This window comes from Macaca nemestrina, chromosome 2, assembly GCF_043159975.1.
Source record: "Macaca nemestrina isolate mMacNem1 chromosome 2, mMacNem.hap1, whole genome shotgun sequence".
Classification (NCBI taxonomy): domain Eukaryota; kingdom Metazoa; phylum Chordata; class Mammalia; order Primates; family Cercopithecidae; genus Macaca; species Macaca nemestrina.
In genome coordinates, this window is record NC_092126.1 from 33,729,999 (window position 1) to 33,756,698 (window position 26,700).

At 39.8% G+C, this 26,700-nt stretch overlaps 2 protein-coding genes across 30 annotated transcripts in view; one reads left to right on the plus strand and one right to left on the minus strand.

Annotated features, from left to right (window-relative positions):
* Nucleotides 1-436: 436 nt before the first annotated feature.
* LOC105490386 (asteroid homolog 1) lies at nucleotides 437-9,627 on the minus strand. The gene is made up of 5 exons (XM_011755911.3): nucleotides 9,358-9,627; nucleotides 8,021-8,143; nucleotides 6,761-7,877; nucleotides 6,610-6,658; nucleotides 437-498 (listed from the first exon to the last, which is right to left on the minus strand). The coding sequence occupies exons 3-5, from the start codon at nucleotides 7,850-7,852 to the stop codon at nucleotides 437-439; spliced, it is 1,203 nt and encodes a 400-aa protein (XP_011754213.1). The 5' UTR covers nucleotides 7,853-7,877; nucleotides 8,021-8,143; nucleotides 9,358-9,627.
* A 44-nt stretch (nucleotides 9,628-9,671) lies between these two features.
* The window catches only part of LOC105490389 (NIMA related kinase 11), a 310,323-nt gene continuing 293,294 nt past the window's right edge, over nucleotides 9,672-26,700 (plus strand). For 26 of the 29 annotated variants that reach the window (XR_011619681.1, XR_011619682.1, XM_011755916.3 and 23 more), the window contains exons 1-2: nucleotides 9,672-9,861; nucleotides 12,507-12,776. Coding sequence is in view for 26 of the 29 variants with exons in the window: in XM_011755916.3 (XP_011754218.2) it covers nucleotides 12,607-12,776 (170 nt within the window). In the remaining 3 variants the exon portion in view is untranslated. The other 3 variants (XM_011755914.3, XM_011755915.3, XM_071090904.1) reach the window with 3 other exon arrangements.

The following is a 26,700-nucleotide window of genomic DNA, read 5'->3' on the forward strand; positions in this document are numbered from 1 at the left end:
GAGAAAAAGGAATAAAAAGACGTATAAGCAAGAATGCAGTGGCTGTAGGTATTTAGAAGTTTCACTTCTGGGCAAGTTTCTTGTGATGACATTGCTGCTGTGCGAATAACTGGATAGGGAACATGGAATACAAATGCAGCTGGCAAAATACACTGTCATACTTCACAAGTTAAAGCAGTAGGTGCCACCAGAGATGGGAGTTGGCAGTATCCCAACACATCTCACTGCTGTATACTTAAGATTCAAGCCCTCCAGCACTGAACCTAGCACATGAAGTGTTAAAAAATATTTACCAATGAATGAATGATATTTTGGTGACTCCACATCTAAGTTCTGATATAATTAATGGGAGTAAATACTTTTTTGTTTGTGTAAACTCTTGAGCAAACAGTTTGCAAGCAACATGCAACAATATACTCCTGTAATTTCCAGTTACCTACCAGGGCTGTTGATTATGGCAGTCAAGGGTCCCACTAGCATTGCGAGCAGTAAGGATTGTAGATGATGTAGCTTTGTTTTGGTCTCAGTGTGCTGCAACCAGTAGCAACTGACAGCAACGGGCAACTTCAGTGAAGCAGGGATTGGCTCCAGGATGGTCTGTTTCACCTTCAGGGTTTCTAACAGAAGCATCTGCCGCCGCCTCAAGGAGAGCTGAAAATACACACCAAGCATCCTGCAAGTTACTTTGGGAAATGTCTGTTATTTTTTTTTCCACCATAGCATGAAGAGATTTAATGCTAATGAAACTTCTGTCAGCTGTTAAACTTCTTGTGGGAAAAAAAATCAGCCACACTCACAGCATTTAGAACATGAATGAGATGCTTTATAAATATGGTTGGTTGAATGGGTGTACTGCATACTCCTACACAACCTTTACTTATGTCATTCCATCCTCTTTGTATACGCTGGTGAGCATCTTCAGTGCACATGTCACATGGGAAGCTTGTTAAAAATTCAATCCTCAGGCCCTACTCCATAAATTTTGATGGACTAACATGAGAGAGAGCCCAGGAATATACATTTTAACTAGCAGCCCAACTATTCTACTTTGAGAAACAAAGCTCTATACTCAACCCCACCTGTTGCCTGTGCAACAGGCATTTGCCTTCAACATGATGCCATTACTAATTGCCTCCAGAAGACAAACGTTGCTTATAGGAACCCTTTGTGGCATATACTCTTTCTATTTGTTTGGGTCCTGTCTCATGTCCCTTCCCTGTTGAATGCTTTATTGTCTTTGCATAAAAGACACACAGGGATTGTCCCAGGGGGCTGCTTTTAGATTAGAGGTATATTCAAGGGAGACAGGAATATTTTAAGGACTACTTGCATTGTGCTTGCAGTAACACACCACACTCACTTTTACTTCATGGTTTAAAATGTACTTCAAGTAAAAGCTCAGAAGTAAACAGCTGTAAGAGCACTGAGGTTCTTGTTGAAATAATTTTACCTCAATGAATTACCAAGACTTGTAAGAACCAGAAGGGACCTTACAGGTCATGCACTCATAGGAATATTAAAAGGGCATCTTCTGGGGGACTTTAAAATCAAACTTTAAGAAAAAAAAAGTTGTATCCCCAGTGTCCGCACACAACCAGAAAAAGATTTTCTGCTTTCTGGAAAGTCGAGATGGTGATAGATTTCTTAGCACGTAACATCTAGTTAGTAGAAAGAGTGGTTGACAGCTGAGACTAGAGATGTTCACCTGAAACAAAACACATCATAAATGACAAAATAGTTTTGTCATTAATGCATGAAAACTTTAGTACGATTATTTCTAAATATTGCTTTTAATAATATTGTGATAAAAATTTTAAAATGAGAAATATGCAAAGAGCTTTATAGTATAACCAGTCACCCCTACTGGAAGTAGTTTTAACTACTTAAAGTAAAGTGGAAACTAAACTCTTAAACTGGTTTTTAAAATGCACTAAGTAGAGCTGAGAAAATACACCAATTCTTTTCTGATATATAATATTTAAATTACTGAATTATAGAGCCAAGTTACAACTTTTCATAAACAAAGCAGTCTGGCTGTGACTTCAGAGATGTTGTGCCCTGCACTAACCCTATGGCCTTGTTCGAAAGGTTTCAGACCTTTTCTCCAGTCTGTCTGACTTATCTGTAAAATGGTCATTATAATGACTTATATAAGATGTTTCATCAAACTCACCAGTCCTCAGTCCCTTCCAAAAGGGGAAGTACTCAACTCACAGCCCTTAAAGTTAGGTTCTATCCCATGTGACCACTACTTTCCCTCTTCCCCAGGGGGAGCGAAAGTAGAAGCCTGCAGAAGCAGCTGTCCCGAGAGGCAGAGAGGCCCGGAGAGACTGGTCTACTGGTCTTGGCTGCCTTACTCCTTAAGAATGATCCACTTCTGTGTCTCCTTATGATTAACCTCCCATTGGTTAACTTGAATGGTGCTCTGTCCATTGCAACTAACATAACCAAAATGAAAACCTATCCCATGTGGTTATTGTGGGAATTAAATGAGAGACTGTACAGTTTCTATTAACAACAGCTGGTCAAAGCAGATAATGTATTACAACAAGATGTAAAAAACAAAATGAATAGGTACTATCACAAGGTTTCTATACTTGTTCCTGCATTTGTGTTTGGAATCACATTAGCACCTGGTACATTTATAATTTTCATGGGCTAATTAGAACAATTAAGCATTGAGCTAAATTCAGAATTGATTAATTTATGCCAAGAGAAAGCTGGGTGATAGCACAGCACAGAGAGTGAACTAAAATTTCACTCTATTTTGAATCCAGGTAAATGATGAGAACACTAAGTCATCTCTACTTAGCAAGGAATATAAGCAGCCTGCTATACTCATGGATTCAGTTGGATTTCCATGTGGGGGAAAAAGGTGTCCTGATCCCTATTTCACACCATACGCACCCACAAAAAACCAATTCTAGCTAAGTTATAGATCTAAATGCTAAACGTGAACAGCAAAAAATTTTCATGACCCTGGAGTAGGCAATTTCTTAAGCAGTTCACAAAAGTGGTAACCACAAATAATAAAAATTTAAATTAGAGTATATTAAGAACTTCTGTTCATCAAAACATACTAAAGAGTGAGTAAACAATGGGAGAGACTATTCACAATATGTTATTTGACAAAGGTACCGTATATGGTAACAAAAATGAGCAAAAAACTGTACAGAAACTTCATATAACAGAATATCAAATGGCTGATGAACACATGGAAATGGAAAATTGGAAAGAATCCGAATGCTCATAAGCTGTATAATGAAAAAAAATGCTCGTAAGTGTATAATAGTAATATACCAAAATAGAATAATGTTACAGCAACGAGAAATGAATGATCACCTACTCACAGCAATGCAAATGAATCTCATGTGGAATAAAATCCAGATGAAAGAGTTCATTTCTTTTTATTTATTTATTTATTTATTTATTTATTTATTTTTGAGACGGAGTCTCGCTCTGTCACCCAGGCTGGAGTGCGGTGGCCGGATCTCTGCTCACTGCAAGCTCCACCTCCCCGGGTTTACGCCATTCTCCTGGCTCAGCCTCCTGAGTAGCTGGGACTACAGGCGCCCGCCACCTCGCCCGGCTAGTTTTTTGTACTTTTTAGTAGAGACGGGGTTTCACCGTGTTAGCCAGGATGGTCTTGATCTCCTGACCTCGTGATCCGCCCGTCTCGGCCTCCCAAAGTGCTGGGATTACAGGCTTGAGCCACCGCGCCCGGCCGAAAGAGTTCATTTCTAAAGTAAAAAAATTCAGTTAAAACTATTCTGTGGTGTTAAACAGTCAGGAGAGTGATTATAGGGAGTTGCAGAGCGAGTAACTGGAACCAGAAACTAGGAGAAGCTTCTGGGGTGGCGATAATGATTCTTTCCATGGATGTATAGACCTTGCAAAAATTTATCATGCTGTACAAATTATTTGTGCACTTTAGTATGTTTATACTCAAGGAAGCATGAATTGCAAAGGAACAAGATGAAACTTTAGGGGTTATGGATACCTTATTTTAATTGCAGGATGACTTCACAGATGTAGACATGTCAAAACTCATTAAAGTACACACTTTAAATATGTGCACTTCACTGTACATTACTTCTCAGTAAAGCCATTAAATTTTTTTTTAAAAAACTCTCCTTCAACAGCACCATTTATGTTTGAGCAGAAATGTAATTTTAGCAAAACATTAAGAATGTAGCTACAGTTTGAATTTTATTGGTGTGGGTAAAGTGTTAATAAATCCCTTGTTTGAGAATTTGACTTATGCTCCACTTTCTAGTTTTGTACCCCTGGAAATGTGCTAAAGGTAGGTTGTCAGTTGTGTTACCAAGCATTATAAAGATGACTTATAAAATTGCATCTAAGCTTAAACTATATATAAATGAACTATAAATACCTAGTGGGGACACCATATCTTGGGGTTTCCCTGAGTGCGGTGTCTTAAGTAGGATATCCCTCTCAGGGACCTAGCTAGCTATGTTTATGGCATGAATTATAAGAAAGACTGGATCCTATAGGGAATGGGGCTTTTAAGCCAGTGAAACCTTTTTTTTCTCCTTTATTTAACTGAGATATAATTCATATGTAATAAAAATCATCCTTTTAAAGTATACAATTCAGTGGGTTTAGTGTATATATATTTTTAGAGACAGGGTTTTGCTCAACAGGGAGCACAATCACAGCTCACTGCAGGCTTGACCTCCTGGGCTCAACAATCCTCCAACCTGAGCTTCTTGAGTAGCTGTACCACCATGCCTGGCTAATTTTTAGTTTTTTTTTTTTGTAGAGACAGAGTCTTCTTGTGTTGCCCAGGCGCTGGTCTTGAACTACTGGCCTCAAGTGATCCTCCCACTTTGGCCTCCCAAAGTGCTGGGCTTACAGATATGAGCCACCTTGCCTTGGTTTAGTATATTTATAAACTTGTACAGCCATCACTAATTCCAAAACATTTTCTTCACTCCGCCACCAAAGAAACCCTGGGGGTTTAACAGTCACTCGCCAATGCCAAGAAGGCTCTTAGACTCACTGCCCCATGCCAAGAAGGCTCTTGCACTCATACACTATGACATTCATCTCCTCCTGTCTGAGATGTGACTGATGAGGAGGCTAAGAGGCTAGTTCTTGGTCAGCTGTGTAGCCCAGGGAATGGCACTACTGGTGTTTTGGGCTAGAGATTCTTTGTTATGGGGCACTTTCCTGTGCACTGTAAGTACAGATTGTATAACTTAGCAGCATCTTTGGCCTCTCCCCACTAGATACCGGTAGCAACCACTACCCCTTCTACTCCCTAGGTAGGGACAACAAAAACGTCTCCAGGCATTGCCAAATGTCCTCTGGGGGACAAAATCACCAATGTTGGTAAACCTTTGATGTAGACCGATAACAGTGCTGGGAGAACTCTGACAGAAAAGGAAAACGTGACTCAAACCCACTGGGAAGCTGTGGTTGCTGTCCTACATCCTTGAGTAGACTGGTGCCACGTGTGGTCTATGAGTCTTATGAGACTGAATATTTCATTGGATCTAAGAAAATCCCCTAATGGGCACTGCAATTTTTTTTTGTTTTAAGTTATCTGTATTTAATTTCTGAATCTAGTTCTTTTATGAGCATCGTTTCATATCTATTTGTAATTTTAAATATGTAATATAAAAAGACAACACCGCGATCCATGAGAATTTTTTTCTCCTTGAAAAGGTGGTCTGTTACTCAGGTTTAAGCAACACTGAGTTAGGCTGAGTCATGTTTTCTGTATCAAACTAGGCAAATAACCATAATGACACAAAAACCTATTTTTTTTGTTTTGTTTTAAGACGGAGTCGAGTGCAGTGGCGCAATCTGTGGTCACTGCAAGCTCTGCCTCCCAGGTTCACACCACTTTCCTGCCTCAGCCTCCCGAGCAGCTGGGACTACAGGCGCCTGCCACCATGCCTGGCTAATTTTTGTACTTTTAGTAGAGACGGGGTTTCACCTTGTTAGCCAGGATGGTCTCGATCTCCTGACCTCGTGATTCGTCTGCCTCGGCCTCCCAAAGTACTGGGATTACAGGCGTGAGCCATCACGCCCGGCCACAAAAACCTATTTTAAAAAAGGTCTTCATTAATAAAAGTTAAAAAATTAGACCTTAGTATCAGCACTAACCTTATTTGAAATCTGATGTAGTCTGAGATATTATGCCTATCATTACTGTCTATACTTTTTCTTTCAGTTGTGAATTTTTTTCCTTTTTAGCCACATAATCCCATTCTATTGATAGCTAGTATTAACCTAGTAGTAATAACAATATAGTAGTAATAACTGTGAAGATAGCACAGACTACTGAAGTACAGTGGAAATGGTAGATTTAGAGCTAAAAGAGCTGGGTTTGAGTCCTAGCACTGTCACTCTCTGGCTAAGACATTACCTAGTTCACTCAATTTCTAGATTTCTTAGCTATGAAATGAGGGCAAGATAGCACTCAACCTCATCAGTTTGTTATAGTGAGCGAGCTAATATACAAGACAGCACTTTGTAACCTGTACTTTACCAAAATTTCATTAGTATTACAAATACTTACCTCAGTCAATTTGCTTAAGTCAGAATGATCCTTGGCCAGTTCTACTGCATCAATGATTGAGGTTTTGATATTCTTATTAATCCTTTCCATTTCACTGAAAGCTAGAGGCTGAGGAGGCAATGCATTCCTGGATGTCTTGTCCAGATGTGGTGAGGCATTTAAAAGAAGCCCATAGATGATTTGCCTGATGGGCTGAGATATTCTGTGGGCATTTGGTTGCTGCATGTTCTCCACCTGTGTGTGAAGAATGGTCCGTCTTAGGACCAAAGCATCACTGATGAAAGGTGATAGCTGGCCTTTAGCTAAAGCCACTAATACCCATTCTGGTAAACCAAGATTCAAGGCATCTGGACAGGCATAAGTACCACACTGGAAGAAGTCCTGCAGCTTCACCCGGGACTGTTGGTATTCTTCCATGGAACCGCACAGAAGTTCCTTAACATTTTCTCGATCCTTTTTTGGGAGGTATTTCAGAACATTATCTAGTGCTTCAGTAGGGTTGGCAAAATGAGACAACCAATTCAGAAGTCCCAGGATTCGGTGGTGTCTCCTCCCTTTAGAACTGGTAGCTCCAAGAGGAAGACGTGCTTTACTTAAGAATGTCTCCATGATAGGTAGATTAATATGGTCATTTCCACATAGCACGGCAAAGAGAGGTAGTAGAGCTTTATTCATATTGCTAAAGTGATGGCAGAATGCATCAAGGGAAAAGCATTTGGCAGGGATATAGTTTTGTGTGCCCTTAATAGTGTTAATATTTCTCCACTGAAAGCTATTCAATGGGCAAAACCCAGTTTTCAGGTCAAAAATGCAAAAGTCACTATCTGACGATAACACAGGGCAATTCCAATGATTAGCAAGTGTCATAATGTCCCGATCTGCTTCTGAAAAGCACTGGACAAAACATACCTGCAGCTTGATCAAAACTTGTATGAATACTTCCCGGATGAGTAAGGGACATACATACCCACTCCCACCAACAGAAAGGGAATGGGCCATCTGGATCTTCTCTCTAGCTCTGTCCTTTAAAGTTGTAAGCTTTTTATCCGAAATGTCACATCCTCCATCTAATACAACATATGGGCATATATTACAAGCAAACAGTGATTCAAAGAAGTTTTGTACAATATCTGCAAAAGAATCATAGTCCCCACCATACCGGAGCTCCAAGTTTGAATTGAAGGAAAGACGGTGGAAAAGAGCATAGCCATCAATGACAATTTTTGTGTCCCGCAACTTCAAATCAGTGAAGAACTCATTACTGTGATCTTCCACAAAACTCATTAGTCCTCGGATACCCATGACGACAGTCTAAAGAATTAATCGCCTGTTTAAAACAACAGAAAGCATTTTCAATTGATGCTGGTTGTAGGGCACCAAGTCATTGCTTCCAGCACCACTAAATCAACAGCAAATGTTATGAAGTGTTCTTTAGATAGAACATAGATATCAACATCCATAAATTCTTACCTAGATCCTCAAGCAATGTTAGCGGTTTGCTTTTTCATTCTCCTCTGCTTTCTGATACAAAGCACAAACTCAATGGTTTCATGGGTTGTGATCTTTGGATGGTGACAGAGGCTGCTGCTAATTCTAAAGAAAAACCATTAAAGTCCATTACTGACACACAAGTATAGAAGTTCTCTGAACTTTGATTCTGAAGTGGTAATAGTCAACATCTTACAGCACAGAGTATTTGTTTTGTGGGGTCAAAGTAAAAAGTCCTAAGCTTAAAAAATGGTATCATTATTCATCTCATAATCACAAAGCATTTGGGCTTCAGTAAAGTGAGTTGTGTAGGACCTATGATAGTGATCAAGTTTTTCTTTTGTATTGATAGTCACGGAACTTCTTTCAGACTTTAGGCTTGCGGGCCCTTCTTAATTGGCATAGTTTTTGGTATAAGGAAAACTGCTTCATGCCTCTAGGAACCCCTCTATCCAGTTACACCCCTAACCACGAGCTCTTTTCATCGTCTTTTTTTGTTTTGTTTTTGAGATGGAGTCTCGCTCTGTCGCCCAGGTTGGAGTGCAGTGGCACGATCACGGCTCACCGCAAGCTCCGCCTCCTGGGTTCACGCCATTCTCCTGCCTCAGCCTCCCGAGTAGCTGGGACTACAGGCGCCCGCCACCTCGCCCGGCTAATTTTTGTGTGTGTGTTTTTAGTAGAGACAGGGTTTCACCGTGTTAGCCAGGATGGTCTCGATCTCCTGACCTGGTGATCCGCCTGCCTCGGCCTCCCAAAGTGCTGGGATTACAGGCGTGAGCCACCGCGCCAGGCCTTCATCATCTTATTTTGCGTATCTGGCCCAGTTACTCTTCCTCATCTGGCTAACTTAACTCGCAGGATCAGAATTGATGGTTTTTCTTTTGGCGCCTCAGGCTTCAATATGGTGCAGCACGGTACTGTTACATTAAAATCGTGACATTTTGTCACTCATGGATTTTTTTTGCAATAATTTCGATTTTTAGAGATATTGCATTAAAACTTATCTTGATTACTGAATTTTATTGAGATCCATTTACATTTTACACTTACCTCACGCTAGTCCCAGCCCTGTCAGTATCTCAGAACCCTATCCTGTATAGTACTTATTTCTTTGCAAGGCAGTCTTGTAAAGCGTCGACAAGCAGAGACCCTGTCAACTCGTCCTATGCAAATTACAGGGCCTTGCATAGACAGTTGCACATAGCTGCACAGGGAAAAGGCGGGCAAAAGGTTTGACCTAAGTCTTCAAACACAGGCCTTCACACACCGTGCCACCTCGGCCCTCACAACCCGCCGCCCGGACCTGCAGCAGAGCCCACCTGCTCTTTCCTCCCAAAGGAGTAGCTCCTCCTTCAGAAGCCTGCTAGAGCCCAGCGAGGACTGGCTCCTGCACGTGAGAGTTCAACCCCAAGAGCGGGAACCGGAAGTATCCCGTGTGACGTCTCTGGGAAGTACACTTCCGGGATGCCGGTGGCGCCAGACTGCGCCAAGGCGCAGGTGCTCCCGGGCCCGGAGGCGCTAAGTAGCTAAAGAGGGCTGGGACGTACGTTCCGAAGTGGCTACCGTCAGGCTAGGAAAGCTTGGCCCGCCGGTCCTCCTCGCCTTTCTCCGCCTACTTGGGTCGGCGGACACTTCCGCCTTGCTGCAACCTCATCCCGACTTCCCAGTATGCCCCGCGCCGTCTCCCTGGCGACGGTTCCAAACACCCGTGGCCCGCCGTCTCTGGCGGTCGGTGAGTGCGGTTGCCCCTAGTTTGAGGCCTGCTCGATTACTGGCAAGACTTGGGCAAGCCCCGGGGGCCGCTCCGACCACAACAGGGAAAGGTAAAGCGAACTGTGTTCCTCGGGGCTCGCCAGGCTGCCCTGCAAGGGGGAAGGTAATGGTTTCAAGCTGTCCGGGCTGGGTTCCGAATCTCTAGGACTCCATGGCTGCGGTCTCCTAGCTTTCCTGGACGTCTTATCTCCGGATTTACTCCATTCTCAGTGCCCCTCAATAAACGTTAACCTGCTTTGCCAAAATGTAAATGTTTAAAAAAGTGAAGAAGCACGGAATTGTTCGTTTTACCTTAAGGTTAAGGTTTACTTTAAAGGTAGATTTCTACTATAGCAGAACCTGGTGACAAATTGGCTTCCTCTTATTACCTGGGAAGGTAACTACTGATTTTTGACTTGTGATAAATATTCCTCCTTCCGTTGTCTTTTGCCCCCAGTCAAATCTGTTTCACCGAGAAGGGGTAGTTTGCACAAGTGGTAACTTTCTCCAAGTTCCCATCTAGCTTTCTTAACCAACTTTTTCTCCCTCCTTTGGGCGGGAGTTGATCTGCTGGACACTTATTTGCCCTAACAAGATTTATTAAACACCTAATATATGCCAGGGGTTATGCCAGGGATTGGAGATGCAGAAATAACGAAGATGTGTTCGCAGTGCCCAAGTTCACGCACAAACCTCGAGGGGGAGGGTGTTGTCAAGTGAACAGATAGTTCTAGAATCTAGACAATGCGAAACATTCTTGGGTAGGTTTATGGTTGCACAGAGGAGACTGATGGAATGGATGACCTAAAAGTGGACTGGAATGGGGGTGCCAGGGCTGAGTCTGTGAGGTTGGGCGGGAGGGAACCCTAGTCCCAGAGTCTTCTGCAGCCTGGACCAGACTGCTTAAGCACTGCTGGGTTTAGACTGTCCTTTAGAAATAGGAGCCGCTAGAAGTGAACTTCTCATAACTATTCTGTCCGTCCGTAATTCTGTCCTTCCCTAAAGGGAACCTTAATCTCATCTTTAAGGAGAATTACTGAGTGACCTGAAGGACCCTTTTCGGTTGAAAAGGCTGTAAGTCCATATATTTATTTGAACAACTTAGTATGGCCAAACGGCATCACTTTTATGACAGTGAAGGGGAAGTAAAAATGAAAGGTGCATTTAGAGGCCTGCTCTCTAGTTGTTTTTTTCAGCAGATTTTACTAACATGTCTTTGGAAGGGAAAAAAAAAGCTGGCAACTAATCTCATTGGTATCAGGTACAACTTAACTGGTTAATACATTTTAAGAAGGAAAATGTTGTAAATGGGCATTTACTTACGTTCTGTTTTGAGATTTTTGTGATTAATTGCCCTAGTAGTTTTTGTGGTTGACGGACACCATCACGTAAGGCCCATTGACCATCCTTAAAAACTACGTTTTTGTCTCATAGCTTTGGAATTGTTGAATATGAAAACCTAGCTTCAAGGTATAAGCAGTTTTCAATTTAAAAGGTTATTTCTATATAGATTTAAAACAAAAGCACACTTTTCTTGATAACTAACAAAACATTTAACATTCTGATGGAATAAAAATGATTTTACTTTGTACCTACTCATATGAAACAGTCCTGCCTTTCTTTTTTTTCTGTCTTTCTTTCTTTCTTTTTTTTTTTTTTTTTTTTGTTGAGATGGAATCTCGCTTGGTCGCCCAGGCTGCAGTGCAGTGGAGAGATCTGGGCTCGCTGCAAGCTCTGCCTCCTGGGTTTACGCCATTCTCCTGCCTCAGCTTCCCGAGTAGCTGGGTCTATAGACCTGCCACCACGCACGGCTAATTTTTTTGTAGTTTTAGTAGAGATGGCTTTCACTGTGTTAGCCAGGATGGTCTCGATCTCCTGACCTCGTGATCTGCCCGCCTCAGCCTCCCAAAATGCTGGGATTACAGGCGTGAGCCACCGCGCCCAGCCTAAACAGTCTTGCCTTTCATAACTGTCACATCTCATAGCTCCCTGAAGAATTACAGATACATGTGTAACATTTATATTCCACTGACATTAAATGCAATTTTAGGTTTGAATTGAATTTGTTAACTCTTCCTGTTTTTAATCCAGAGAGATTATACAAAATGTGTACAATAGGAACTTTAGAAACTAGAATTTGCTGAGCATGGGAAAAAATTCTCTCTGAATCCTTATCTCTCTTTGCATCTGTTCTAATAAATGCAAAAACTGTGGTTTAACATCTACAGAAAAAAAAAAAATCTAAAGAAAACAGCACCTGCTAATTCCTTGTTTAATCCTAACTCTCTCTTTGTAAACCAAAGTAAACATAAGGTGGGAAGAGGGCATTACAAAAAGGTTGATGCAGATATATAGATTTAAGGAAGTGATAATGTTCTTGTATTTGGAGTCTTTTATAAGTAGGTGGGGAGTATAAATCTTAAATGAAGAGATTGTTGATTGTAAAACAGATGTCCATCCCAGATATTTGTGGAAAGTTGGCTCCAATTCAGTTCTGCCAAATTTCAATGTACAAAGGGAGGCTCTTCCTGTGAAGGATTGCCTTCTACTGGAATTTGTGGTATTTGTACCTTTTAACATTTTTCTTTCAAGTCGTTAACCAATATGGTGTCATTCAGTCTGCTGATCAAGGTGCAGATAATCACTGCACTTATACTTTTTGTTAGAGATCGTTTAGCATCCTTTAGACCTGATCTTTGAATTTTTCATCTTTAAGGAATTGACCAACACTGTTTGGATGAATTTGACCATTTCTTAGGAGACTCGAATGTTAAGTTTCTATAAATGAATGAACCAGTTCTCTGTTGTTTGGAGCAATGCTGAAATTCCAAGAGGCAGCTAAGTGTGTGAGTGGATCAACAGCCATTTCCACTTATCCAAAGACCTTGATTGCAAGAAGATATGTGCTTCAACAGAAACTTGGCAGTGGAAGTTTTGGAACTGTCTATCTGGTTTCAGACAAGAAAGCCAAACGAGGAGAGGAATTGTAAGTAAAAATACTTTGTATGAATCTTGAGTAGGCTGCTTTTTGTTTGCAGGTCTTAGCTGATTAAGAACATGAAGGAGGCCAGGTATGGTGGCTCATGCATGTAATCCCAGCACTTTGGGAGGCCAAGGCGGGCGAATCACTTGAGGCCAGGAGTTCAAGATCAACCTGGCCAATATGGCAAAACCCTGTCTCTACTAAAAATACAAAAATTAGCCAGGCAGGGTGGTACATGCCTGTAATCTCAGCTACTCGGGAGGCTGAGGCACAAGAATTGCTTAAACTCAGAAGGCAGAGGTTGCATTGAGCCGAGATCATGCCACTGCACTCCAGCCTGTGCAACAGAGCAAGACTGTAGGAAAAAAAAAAAAAAAAAAAAAGAGCATGGAGCAATGTCCACTTTGCTCTTTATACCAAACCAAGTATTTCATGAATATAGGTAAGCTCCCTAATTAGTCTTTCATATTAGGTTTAAAGACATTTCAGCAGGTGAATATAATATCCAAATGACCTCAAGAAGGGAGCTAGAAATGGGAAAGATTATATGAAAATAAGATGTTTGGGCATGCCACAGTCTCAGTGACAATATTGCTTCCACTTAATTTGATTGGAACTTCTTGAATGAGAAAATAAGAATTGTTCATCATGACTATTTTTAGAAATATTACAAAATACAAATGAACAGTTATTAACATTTGAGATGAATAGGGTATACCGAAGAAAGTACAGTATTAATTTTCTTTGGGCTTTCTATGGCGGAGATTTTCAAATTCCGTAATCAGAAAGCCGTCAGATTAAATACTTAAACCAAATGGACACTCCCATTTAAAATTAGCTTATGTTGATGACCGCCTTCTCACCTCGTCTCTGTTGATTATAATCGGACCCTATACACTTTGATAATAGAGAAAAACTCTTAAAAACTTTAGATAGTACCTCCCTTGCAGATAAACCTCCATTTTTGGTGTAAAGTTTTTTTAATTTCCTGCAGTGGAAAGTAAGTTGGAACTGAAGTTAGGGTAAGAAACTTGCCTATCAGAAACGCAGGAGGAACAGAAAGCAGAAGGGAGAATGATCCAAGATATCAGCCCTTAACCCCAGAAGACCACATTTTCATCCCATAGTTTATTGTTTTCTTCTGAGGTTTTAAGGCTACTCTAAGTTCTTCCAGCTTTTGCCTATTGGATATTTCAGAGTGGATTTAAAATAAACACTTTTCTACATCCTCATAGGTTATAGGAATTGTAAAGGTAAATGTTAGTGATGTTACTACTTTGTTTTGAAACTCAACCTTTTAAATGGTCTCTGTCCAGAATTTTTAAAAGCTGTAATTATCTAGAATTTATAGTTTTTAGTTAATTTCTACATGAGGGATGATAAAAGAGCTGGCATTTTTCTGATGTCCTTAGAACATGCATTATGATTCCTACTGAAAAGGATTTTTTTCCTTTAATCCTAGAGGTGCTCTTCTAGCCATTTAGAATAGAATGATAAATTTCTGACAATTATTAGAGAACCTTTATGGAAACATGGAGAGTAAGACCTAAACCAGACCCAATACTTCTAAAAACTACACTATAGGATCATATCCAATTTTAATTTCTTCAACTAATGAGGAATATGAAAAATTTTAAGATAATTCACAGGAGGACTAAAAAGTTGATTAAAAGGATGTAAAATAAGATGTATGAAGATCAAACTTGAAACCTTTAGACTTGAGATAATGAGTGAGTGGAGAAAGTGTATTTGTAGTTGGGGGAAGAGAGAGAGAAAGAGAACGAGAGAGAAGAAAGGGGGCTGGGGCTGGTTGGTTGGTAAGTGATTTGTTAGTGATTTTTCTTGTACCTGAACCAGTCTTAAAAAAGTATGACCAGAGCTGAAGATGGCAGACAGAGTCTGTGTTTGTGGAATGAATCCAATAGTGCGGATAACGGACAAAAATCATTTGGCACCAGAAGGTCTCGTCCAGAATCTCTGGGAAAGGAATCTTTCATCATCAGAATATAAAACATATTGCATACTGGCCACATGTGGCTTTCAGATGTCTTTTATTTGGTCTGGGTAGTGTTTCTTTTTAGTAAATTAGTCAGTTTTTTTGTTTTGTTTTGTTTTGTTTTTTGAGACAGAGTCTCACTCTGTCGCCCAGGCTGGAGTGCAGTGGCATGATCTTGGTTCACTGCAACCTCCACCTCCCAGGTTCAAGTGATTCTCCCACCTCAACCACCCAAGTAGCTGGGATTACAGGAGTGCACCACCACACTCAGCTAATTTTTGTATTTTTAGTAGAGACAGGGTTTCACCATGTTGGCCAGGCTGGTCTTGAACTATTGACCTCAGGTGATCCTCTCACCTTGGCCTCCCAAAGTGCTGAGATTACAGGCATGAGCCACCGTGCCTGGCCAGTAGTTAGTATTTTTAAATGAGCAGCTCATATAAATTGAGCATTTTGTCTTCTCTAGAAAGAAAAAAAAAAAAAAAAAGATTTGGTAACGCTTGCTAACATCAGTTCGTGTGTAGCCACAATGGGCTGCTAAAGCTAGGTAGCAGCTACTCCTTTAGACAAATTCTGTATTCTCCAGTTAGCCACATTCCTGCCTCTCCTCACTGTCTCTTGCATACAGCTGCATCACACCTTTCCACTACCTGCCAACCTTGTAGACAATTGCTTTTAGAATTATTTGCTAAAATCAGAAAAAAGTGTGAATGTGGCTACTCACAAAGTTCTAGAATGCTATAATAGAAACAGAGCAGTGTGGTGTCATTGTTAAAATACCAGCTTTGGATGTAAAGAAGGAGTAAAGCCAGGCCTGTTCTTAATGTGAAGTCTAGATTCTGCACATTCCTAATCTGAGCTTTGGTTTTCTCATCTTTAAAATGGGTATAATACCTCATAGGACTGTAATAATAATACGATATCTGCCTATTTATGTAAGATTTAGATATCACATTGCGTCGCTCATAGTTATCCCTCAAAAGCAGCACAGATTCACCTTAATTATAAACAATCCATGTTAAAGGAATGATTAAAGGAAGCCTAACAAAACTTTAGCTAATTACCACCCAATGACTGCAATTGGAAACTTCTAATAAATGGAAGTTTTTTTTGGATTACTTTTAAATGAGAAAAATTTCCCAAATAAACCAATCTGAAACCAGGAATGTAATTTAAAAAACTTATTCAATGATTTTTCTTGAGATTGTAACAATTCTGTTGTCGTCTTTTATATCTCTGTGGCTGTCCAAAATAAATTTGTTCTCAAAATGTGAACGTTTTAGCTAAGATATCAACTCATCAGTGATTGTTATGTTTAATACATGTATGGAGGCAGGAAACTAAACTCGTTTTTGTTTTTTTTTTTGTTTTTTTTTTTTTTTAGTGTTGATACTGAATCATTTGTGAGCAAAGCACATTATAGCACTACTCATTGTCCAAGCAATTTGACTAGATATGGTTTTAAATTATGGTTTACATGCTAGACATAGGGAATTGGTTAATGTGAGAGGTGGCTAGAAGGTGAATACTTTTTAGAGATTTTTATAATGGTATGAATGCTATTCCTTCAACACATCAGAATAGGTATGACTTCCCTTTTTGTTTTGCAGATACACCCTTAACTTTTTGAGCTCATGAGGAAGGTATCAGACTCTCCCTTGGTCTCAGTGTTAAAGGAGTGACTTGGGTAGACCATAAGTTTGTAGGACTTATGACTAGTTCCTATGAAGTACAGATTCCTTATATACGTTTCTAGATTTAATCAGAACTTGACAAAATGGAAGAGCTATATGTACATAGTACTTTTCAATCAAAGTATTGCAATTTATCATTTTGCCACCTGGGGGCATCACTCCACCATTGACATTTTGCATATGGGATGACCTGTAATTACAATGTAAATACTATATTCCTTTACATTTTTATTGACTTTCTGAATTAGCTGTGAGATTAAAATAAAAGCTACAGACATTTCACTTGCTTGATGCATGTTTGTAGAGTTTTCTTTCTGGCATAAATGTCGGGCATCCCTTTTTTCATTATAACAGTAGAATGAAATTAAACTGTTAAAATGCGTAGTGAATGGGATAGAGGTTTTTCCTTTATTATGCATCGTGAAAGTCATAAAACAATATTTGAGAATATTTTCTTTCATAATTATAGACACTCTGGTCTAATTATGTTGTCATAGTCCTAAAAAGATTGTGCTAGTTCTTATTCATTTTATTTTGTAGTTTTGTTAAGTTGTCAAAGTATCTTTTCAAAAAATCAAACCCAAAAGATTTGATCAGCCAAGAAACTATTTTGGCCCTTAACATTAGCATAGTGCAGGTAATTTAATAGAAAAGAGATGTTAAGGAAATAGGTTTACCCTAAAATACGTGATTAAACTTGTAATTAATCATGGCCACAGCTGCAATGAATTTCAACATTCATCTTATTGGCATAGAATGTTTGTGATAATGATTTTTTAAAAATGTATCGCATTTAAGATACAGTGATCTTACTATGCAGAGCTGGTTTTCTGCTATAGTCTGTTTTAATCTGTCAACTATTAAGTATTTAATACAATTTAAATATTAAACCTTTGCTTTGGACTCAGCACGAGAGAGGAAACTGAGGCAGTAGGCGATAAGGCCTGGCCCTCAGGTGCTTCCAGTCTGGAAGACTAAATCAGTACACACAAAACAACTAGTATACAGCACAAGACAATGCTTAAATATCTGTGTGGCAGGTTGCACTTGGAGATGTTGGAGTGGCCACTGCCTAACTCCCTTCCTAGCTGAATATGGTAATTATCTTACTTGTTTCTATGTACTATCTAATTTATGAGTATTTTCCCCCTTGGTCCTATCCATGTACATATCCAAACATTTTTCCCCTTAACTGTGATCCTACACCTTGGTCTTTGCCTAAATATGGGAAAAATGGTAAACATGGAAATGTTCTATCTCTACAGAAGGCATTTTTTCCCCCCTCTATCTCATATGTCTGCCTAAGATGATGATCAGGAATTAAATAGGAAAAGGCCTACAAGTCCTTAAAAAAATGTCCCTCAAGTCCAAGCTCTTGCCTCCTCAGAGAGCTCTTGGGTTCATATTAAAGCAGATTTTTAGAAGTCCTAGCAAGCTGATTTTCCACCCAGCTATGGAAACAAAATGAAGGAGAGGGGGCCAAGAGTTGATGCTAGAATGAGTCATACTAACAGAGGGGAGTGGTCTTAGACCATAAGAGTAAGGGAGGTAGAAAGTAAGAAAAAGATAATTGAAAAAAATCCCCAAAGCCAAAACAGTCTGGGTCCATTGTTGTAAAGCTCTCCCTACTCCAGTTTCTACTTACAGAAATCTCAGACCTGCAGCCCTATTCCAAATTACTGTATTGAGATAGAATCACCAACTGGCATGGAGTCAAAAGGGCCCAGGGTCTTTAAAGAACTGAACCATAGTTGAGTCACCACCCTGGGGTGCAGGCCTCAGCTTTTCATATTCATATACCCAGAGATGGTCAGTCTTGGAGAGGAGCTTATACTAACTAAATCAAGACAAGGTAGGTCTATAAACCATGATGCCACTTATTAATCTGGTTCCTGGGATGAATAGTACCTCCTCCTTTTGTGCGCCCTCCCACCATTTTCTGGTAGATGTTCTGGAGAAGCTGTATATCTAATCAGAAGTGAAAATATAACCAAAATAAGCAGGCAGAATAATTGGGCAATTACTCGCTTAAACCAGGTAAAGGGTCTCTTCTTTGAACTTGACAAAATGGAACAGCAGCTGTATGTACATTCTAAGTGGCTGTTGCTGTGGGAGCCCTGAGACCCAGTGTTTATCTACTAAATAGCTCTGGATGCATACCCATACAATTATTCTTAGGGTACCTCCTTTCCCAATATTGAAAGGAATGTGTATACGTTTTACAAAAAGTTCAGGTGTGCATAAAGAAGCAGTAAAATAATCTATAATCCTGCCTCCAACTTGTGGTCTTTTCTGTATGCATTGACAAATATTCAGTCTTTTAAGGAAACATGACATTGGTCCCAGTCATTGCCTCAGAGATGGGAGACAGGAAGAGAAGGAGACTTCACTTTTTACTGAACCCTTTCTGTGCATTTGGAATTTTGTATCATAGGTAAGACTGAAACAAAACAAACCCCACATATTCATTCAACAAATACTGGTCACCGTTTACTGGTCATCTGGAGCTTGAGTCTGGTACCGTGGTTCTTAACCTTGACCAAACGGTGGAATCACAGTATTTAAAAAGTACAGATGCTTGAGTCATACTCCAGTGAATTCTGTTTGGCCTGGGGTATGGCCAAGGATTTTTGAGAACTTCCAGGTGATTCATATGTGTCACTAGACTTGAAATATCTGGTCTGGAGGTAAAAACTCTGCTTCCATAATCGTAAATGATTATAGCTGCAATAGCTTGTGAAAGAAAAATCTTGGTTCTTGTGAGGTACGATAAACTCATCTATGCTTGCAGGATGGGAGGTTTGGTGAGGCAAGACTTCCCTGAGAACTGTCAGCTGAAATCCGAAGAATTACTAAGAAGTAGCCAGTGTTTTTCACAATTTATTGGCATCAGAATTGTCTGGAGAGCTTATTAAAACAGATTGCTGGGCTCCCTCTACACCAGAGGTTTCTGATTCAGCAGATCTGGTGGGCGGGGCCTGACAATTTGCATTTCTAACAGTTGTTACTACTTCTCAGAGGACTGTGTTTTGAGGATCCTTGTACTAGGCAAAGGGATGGGAGCACAGTTGTGTTCAGTGTGAAAGGCACTAAAATGGAATAGGGTTCCGTGTTTATACGATCTCATGCTTTTTTAAAGCACGAAAATGTAAGCATTTTCCCATGTTAGTAAATACTCTTTAAAAGCATCATTTTTAATGCCTGCATAGTAGTCTATGGCTTTCATGTCATTTAACTGCCTCTTGTTGGATATCTAGATTCTGGTACCTTCTTTAAAGTAGAAGACTATTGTGCCTTTTAGCGTCCTCAGCAATTTGATGTGACAACTGTTTCAGCATTTTCTTCCTGTCAGTAGCATAACTGAAAAACTAAGGAACCAAGCTTCAGTCACTGAGAAGTGACAGGCATTCTGTGTCGTTCAATGGAATCACTTTTTGGGTCAGTTGTGAGTTATAGCTACACTTTCTTGGTAGTAATTAGAGTAAAATAACTTCTTTTTTTTTTTTTTTTTTTTTTTTTTTTGAGACAGAGTCTTGCTGTGTTGCCAGACTGGAGTGCAGTGGTGTGATCTCAGCTCACTGCAACCTCCACCTCCCGGGTCCAAGCAATTCTCCTGCCTCAGCCTCCCACATAGCTGGGATTACAGGCACGCACCACCACATCCAGCTAATTTTTGTATTTTTAGTAGAGATGAGGTTTCACCATCTTGGCCAGGCTGGTCTCGTGATCCCAACCTCATGATCTACCTGCCTCGACCTCCCAAAGTGCTGGGATTACAGGCGTGAGCCACCGTGCCCAGCATGAATAATAATTCCGACTAAAATGTGTGGGTTTTTGTAATATTAAAAATACGCTTTCAGTTATTCAGATTGTGACTGTAATTTCTGCCATTTAATAGCTGATAGCCTTTAGCAAAGCTAATGTTTATACATTGCACCTACTAATACCTACTTGTGGATATTTCTGTCTGATTTATTTAATCATTTTAACATATCTTTACTTTCAGTTTTGAGTCATTTTAAGCAAAACATCAATAGATTTAATGAGTTCAACTTTGAGCTCAATCTATGTATTCTTATTAAAGCTACTATTTCTATATTATGTGTAGGGGTTCTCTCTAGTGGCTGTCTGTGAAGGGAGAGTGGGTTTATTGAGTGGGCTGAGTTAATTTAATAGGATTCAGTGGTTTACGCAGTGGAGAGTTATGAAAACAATTTGGAGGAAACTAATGATTTCTTTCTATTTTGCCCTGCCAGACTTCAAAACACAGTTTCTTTCAGTTTCTCACAGTTTAAAAAATATCTTCCTGCTTATCTTTTAAGAGAAAGTATAACATGAAAGCATATTAAAATCTCTTTTAAAACAGTTCAGATTCTTAGAATCTTGTGCTTAGGTTCCTCTAAGTAAATATAGAAAGAGTACATTTGAACTTCACTTTGTGCTTTGCCAGTTCTCTGCACACAATAAGGTCAAGCCTCTGAGCTTCTGGCTGCGTTACATTTAGAGTTTGGGAGATGGAATGGATACGGGGAGAAGAAAATGCAAGGGCACATAGTTACTTTGATTTGTTTCAATCATGGTAATGAAGTCAGTATTCTGAGGCAAATGACTTTCCTGAGGCTGCTTTGCTGCATGTGTTAGCATAAAAGAAACCATGTTCTTTATATCTGGTTTTTAATATTTACAGATCAAAGATGACTAATAAAATATTTTAGGATGAGTAGGCTTCAGGGAAACCCTCAGTTTCTTTTTGGCTTGGGCAGGGACCAAAAAAGCCTCCTTTTAAGACTGAATTGCAAAGAAACATTTAGGAAGAAGACAACAATTAGGAAGAAGGCAACAATACTCAAAATTTCTTCTTAAAAAGAATTCTTTTTTCTTACATTACTGTTGTTTGAAAGAAAACAAAAGTGATTTAAAATATTACAGCTGTATTAGTGTCAGCAGTAAAAGTATATTCAAATTACAATAGTATACTTGTTAGATTTTCAGACTTATTTAAATTTATCATTCCACTCTGTTCTTCCCATATGTTGTTCTGGTGGCTATGAGTGTAGGGAAGCTGACGGTTTGGCTAACACTGAATGATATCCCATGAAATATGGAATAGCATTCTTCATTTAAATGTATGAAACGGGGGAATATCTAAGCTATTCTAGTAAATAATAATAATAATAATAAATGTAATTGGATATGCTGATCCCTTTACATAGTCATTGTTGACTTCCTAAAATTTTTAAAGTGCAAGATTTGTGTGTTAAGCCTATTAAGTTATTGTATCTCATTATTCAATAAATAAAGTATTTTAGAATGAGTGTAAAAAATGCAATAGCAAAATTTGATGGCTGTAGTCTACCTTGGGGTTTTTTTCCTTCACCTAAAAGGGCTTTTTTCATTGAGATGTATTATAATAAAAAGTGAGCTGATTTTTAATACAGTCCAGAGGAACCTCAATAACCAAATCCAGAGTTTTTAATGATTGGTGAATATTAGAATATTCAGTCAACTAACTAATTTCCTGACCCCAAAACAAGCACGACACCCTCAAGTATAATCTGTAACTAGCCCTTCTTGCTGTTGTTTCTACACAAGCAGCCTTTTTGGGAGAATTTTTCCCCCAACAACTTTTGGTGCATCCAGCAGCCCTGCTCTCTTCCTGGCAGGCAGCAGGCAGTTCCCTTTTACCACTGCTTACTTTAACTGGATCAGTTGAGGGAGGCATCTGTTTTGCTCAGTCCTTTCCTTCTAAACTGATCTGGTTCCTTTTTGATGCATGAATATCTCTTAAGAGTAATATGGGCAATTTTGGCCAGCACCCAACTTTATACCTATTTTGAACTGAAAATTTTAGTTGTGGTATCATCTACCTTTAAGTAACTTGAAATGAGATACTTACATGACTTAAATTTAAAAGAAATGAGAAGGGGGAAATTCCTCAAGTTTAAATTAGTTTCTGGATCAATTTATTACTCTTCAACTGATTTTCCTGGGGAAAAAAGTTTAGTTGCCATGACATCCATGTTTAAATAGTGCACTTTGAGTGATGTGCATGACTCACAAGTCAACCTGAGAGAAAAACAACCCTCATGTTACTCATAGTTCTTGGTCAGTTATTCCTAAGCTTGGTTTTTGGAAAGAGTAATTTGTAAATTTAATTAAGAGTAATTTGTATATCTATGTGGGAAATAAACGTTGTTGGCACCAGAGTTCTAAAAGTAGTTAGTTTACTCCACTAATTGTGCATTGTATAAATAACGTTATGTAGTATCAAAAATAAGCAGTTAATATTGTGTGACCTTTATTGCTTTAAAATGCTGTGAAATTGAATTTCCATTCCATAGTTTAACGAGAACACTTTTTATTTCTCCGATACTCTTATAAGCCCTAGTACCTGCTACTCATGAATGAATAATTATGAACCTTTGACGTGCTATAGAACATACTTATTAGTATAGTAGTGCTGTATTTATTTGGGTAGTTATTTGGAAAAAAAAAAAACACCCAAAGTTTTAGTTATTAAGAAAGCAAACCCTGAGCCTGATGAAACATATGGGGGTGATGGATATGCTCATTATCATGATTGTAGAGATGGTGTCATGTCTCATGGGTATACACATATATCAAAATTTGGCAAATTATACACTTAAAATATGTGCAGTGTGTTATATGTCAATTGTACCTTAATAATTGTGTTTAGAAAAAGCAAAAACCCTGTACCATGATATATGAAAACCCTTAAGATTTTTAACTGGCTGAATTTGCAGTTACTGATGATAATCATTATGAAACTTGACAGTTTCAGCCGAGTATTGCTTTTTAATCTTGGGTTCATACCAGCCAGTTTTATTGTTTTTAGCTCAGAGAAAAATTATAGGCTTTGTTTTTGGTACCTTTATTGGGCAAGTGAAGAAGGAAGTTCAAAATGTAGTTGATAATATTGTCCTAGGTTTCCAACTTTCTAAGAGTGGAAAATTTGGAATATTGAATTTTTGATTAGAATGTGTTTGGGTGTCAATTTTCTCAGTCTTTCCCACATGCATTTTAATTAAACTTTGGTTGATGTTTCCACCTCCCTATTAGTTTGAATTTTGAGAAACCCTTTAAAATCTAATCACTTAGCAATGGCTGCTTTCCTTCAGGGGAGATTCAAGGAAGATTTGTGGCCCAACAGCCCTACATTTCCTCTCTTCCTTCTTTTCTTATGTCTTTCATCTCATAAGGCTCATACAAATGCATACACTGTGAGTTTGGGGATAATATCAGCCAATCCACTTTTTACGATATTGGATTTGCTATTTGGTGATCAGCTGCTTTTAATTTATATTGCTATTTCAAAGACATTTTGGTGCAAAGATTACTGAGCTCTAATGAGTAGTTTCTATTATTTTAAAAATTGCTTTAGTAATCAAAATTACAGGAAGGATTAATGACAGATGTGAGTTGCAAGGCAGTTTAACATTACTTAAAAAAAGAAACATTTGCGTGTTCCATATGAATTGGACCTGACATATATCTGAAATTGCATTTTAAGTAAGCTTTAAAGCAGTTGACTATTGAACTTACAGAGAGTAAGTACATATTCAAAAGATTTTGAAAACTGACAACAGTAGATAATTTCCCCCAGATAAAGCTTATTTTGGCATTATTTTGCTAGCTCACATAACCATGAAAACACTGTATGTGTTTGTGTGTGTGTATACATACATAAATATATACTCGTGCATGTGTGTGTATGTGTGTGTTTAGGGTGTGTATCTGTGTATGCATTTTTTAATTTGACCGTTTTTTAGTTTCAGCAGCAAAAGTTGTGTTCAGCTGGTAATAATAGCCTGTTATGATGGATGAAGAGGCAAGGGCTCAATATTTCATAACTGTACTTGGACAGGAACTCAGTATTGAGTACTTGGAAGTACTCAGTGGAGACTTCTACTTTGTAAGAATTCAAAAGGTGATTCCAGGGCAAGATGGCTGAATAACAACAGCTCTGGTCTGCGTCTCCCAGTGAGATCAGTGTAGAAGACTTCTGCATTTCCAACTGAGTACCTGGTTCATCTCACTGGGACTGGTTAGACAGTGGGTGCAGCCCATGGAGGGCGAGCAGAAGGAGGGTGGGCTGTTGCCTCACCCGGGAAGTGCAAGGGGTCGGGGAGCTTCCTGCCCTAGCCAAGGGAAGCTGTGAGGGATTGTGCCATGAGGAACAGTGCATTCCAGCTCAGTCTCTCCCACCGTCTTCACAACCCGCAGACCAGGAGATTCTGTCGGGTGCCTACACCACAAAGGCCCTGGGTTTCAAGCGCAAAACTGGGCAGCTGTTTGGGCAGACACCAAGCTAGCTGCAGGGTTTGTTTTGTTTTGTTTTGTTTTGTTTTCCATATCCCAGTGGTGCCTGGAACGCCAGCGTGATGAAACTGTTCACTCCCCTGGAAAGGGGGCTGAAGCCAGCGAGCCAAGAGGTCTTGCTCAGCGGATCCCACCCCCACAGAACCCAGCAAGCTAAGATCCACTGGCTTGAAATTCTCGCAGCCAGCACAGCAGTCTGAAGTCGACCTGGGATGCTTAAGTTTGGTAGGGGGAGGGGTGTTCACCATTACTGAGGCTTGAGTAGGTGGTTTTCCCCTCACAGTGTAAACAAAGCTGCCAGGAAAGTTCGAACTGGGTGGATCCCACTGCAACGCCACAAAGCCACTGTAGCCAGACTGTCTCTCTAGATTCTTCCTCTCTGGGCAGGGCATCTCTGAAGGAAAGGCAGGAGCCTCAGTCAGGGGCTTATAAATAAAACTCCCATCTCTCTGGGACTGAGCACCTAGGGGAAGGGGCAACTGTGGGTGTAGCTTCAGCAGACTTAAATGTTCCTGCCTGCCGGCTCTGAAGAGAGCAGTGGATCTCCCAGCACAGTGTTTGAGCTCTGCTAAGGGACAGACTGTCTCCTCAAGTTGGTCCCTGACCCCCATGACTCCTGATGGGGAGACACCTCCCAGCAGGGGTCGACAGACATCTCATACAGGAGAGCTCCGGCTGGCATCTGGCAGGTGCCACTCTGGGATGAAGCTTCCAGAGGAGGGAACAGGCAGCAATCTTTGCTGTTCTGCAGCCTCCACTGGTGACACCCAGGCAAACAGGGTCTGGAATGACCCCCAGAAATTACCAGGAGACCTGCAGAAGAGGGACCTGTTAGAAGGAAAACTAACAAACAGAAAGCAATAGCATCAACAAAAAGGATGACCATGCAAAAACTTCATCCAGAGGTCACCAACAGCAAAGACCAAAGGTAGGCAAATCCACGAAGATGAGGGAAAAACAGTACAGAAAGGCTGAAAAATTCCAAAAACCAGAATGCCACTTCTCCTCCAAAGGATCACAACTCCTCGCCAGCAAGGGAACACAACTGGACAGAGAATGAGTTTGATGAATTGACAGAAGTAGGCTTCAGAAGGTGGATAATAACAGACTCCTCCGAGCTAAAGGAGCATGTTCTAACCCAATGCAAAGAAGCTAAGAACCTTGATAAAAGATTAGGGGAATTGCTAACTAGAATAACCAGTTTAGAGAAGAACATAAATGACCTGATGGAGCTGAAAAACACAGTGCGAGAACTTCGTGAAGGAAGCATACACAAGTATCAATAGTCGAATCAGTCAAGCGGAAGAAAGGATATCAGTGATTGAAGATCAACTTAATGAAATAAAGTGTGAAGACAAGATTAGAGAAAAAAGAATGAAAAGGAACAAACAAAGCCTCCAAGAAATATGGGACTATGTGGAAAGACCAAATCTACATTTGATTGATGTCCCTGAAAAAGACGGGGAGAATGGAACCAAGTTGGAATACGCACTTCAGGATATTATCCAGGAGAACTTCCCCAACCTAGCAAGGCAGGCCGACATTCAAATTCAGGAAATACAGAGAACACCACAAAGATACTATTCAAGAAGACCAACCCCAAGACACATAATCATCAGATTCACCAAGGTTGAAATGAAGGAAAAAATGTGAAGGGCAGCCAGAGAGAAAGGTTGGGTTACCCAGAAAGGGAAGCCCATCAGACTAACAACAGACCTCTCTGCAGAAACCCTATAAGCCAGAAGAGAGTGGGGGCCAATATTCAACATTCTTAAAGAAAAGAATTTTCAACCCAGAATTTCATATCCAGCCAAACTAAGCTTCATAAGGGAAGGAGAAATGAAACCTTTTACAGTCAAGCAAATATGGAGGGATTTTGCCTTACAAGAGCTCCTGA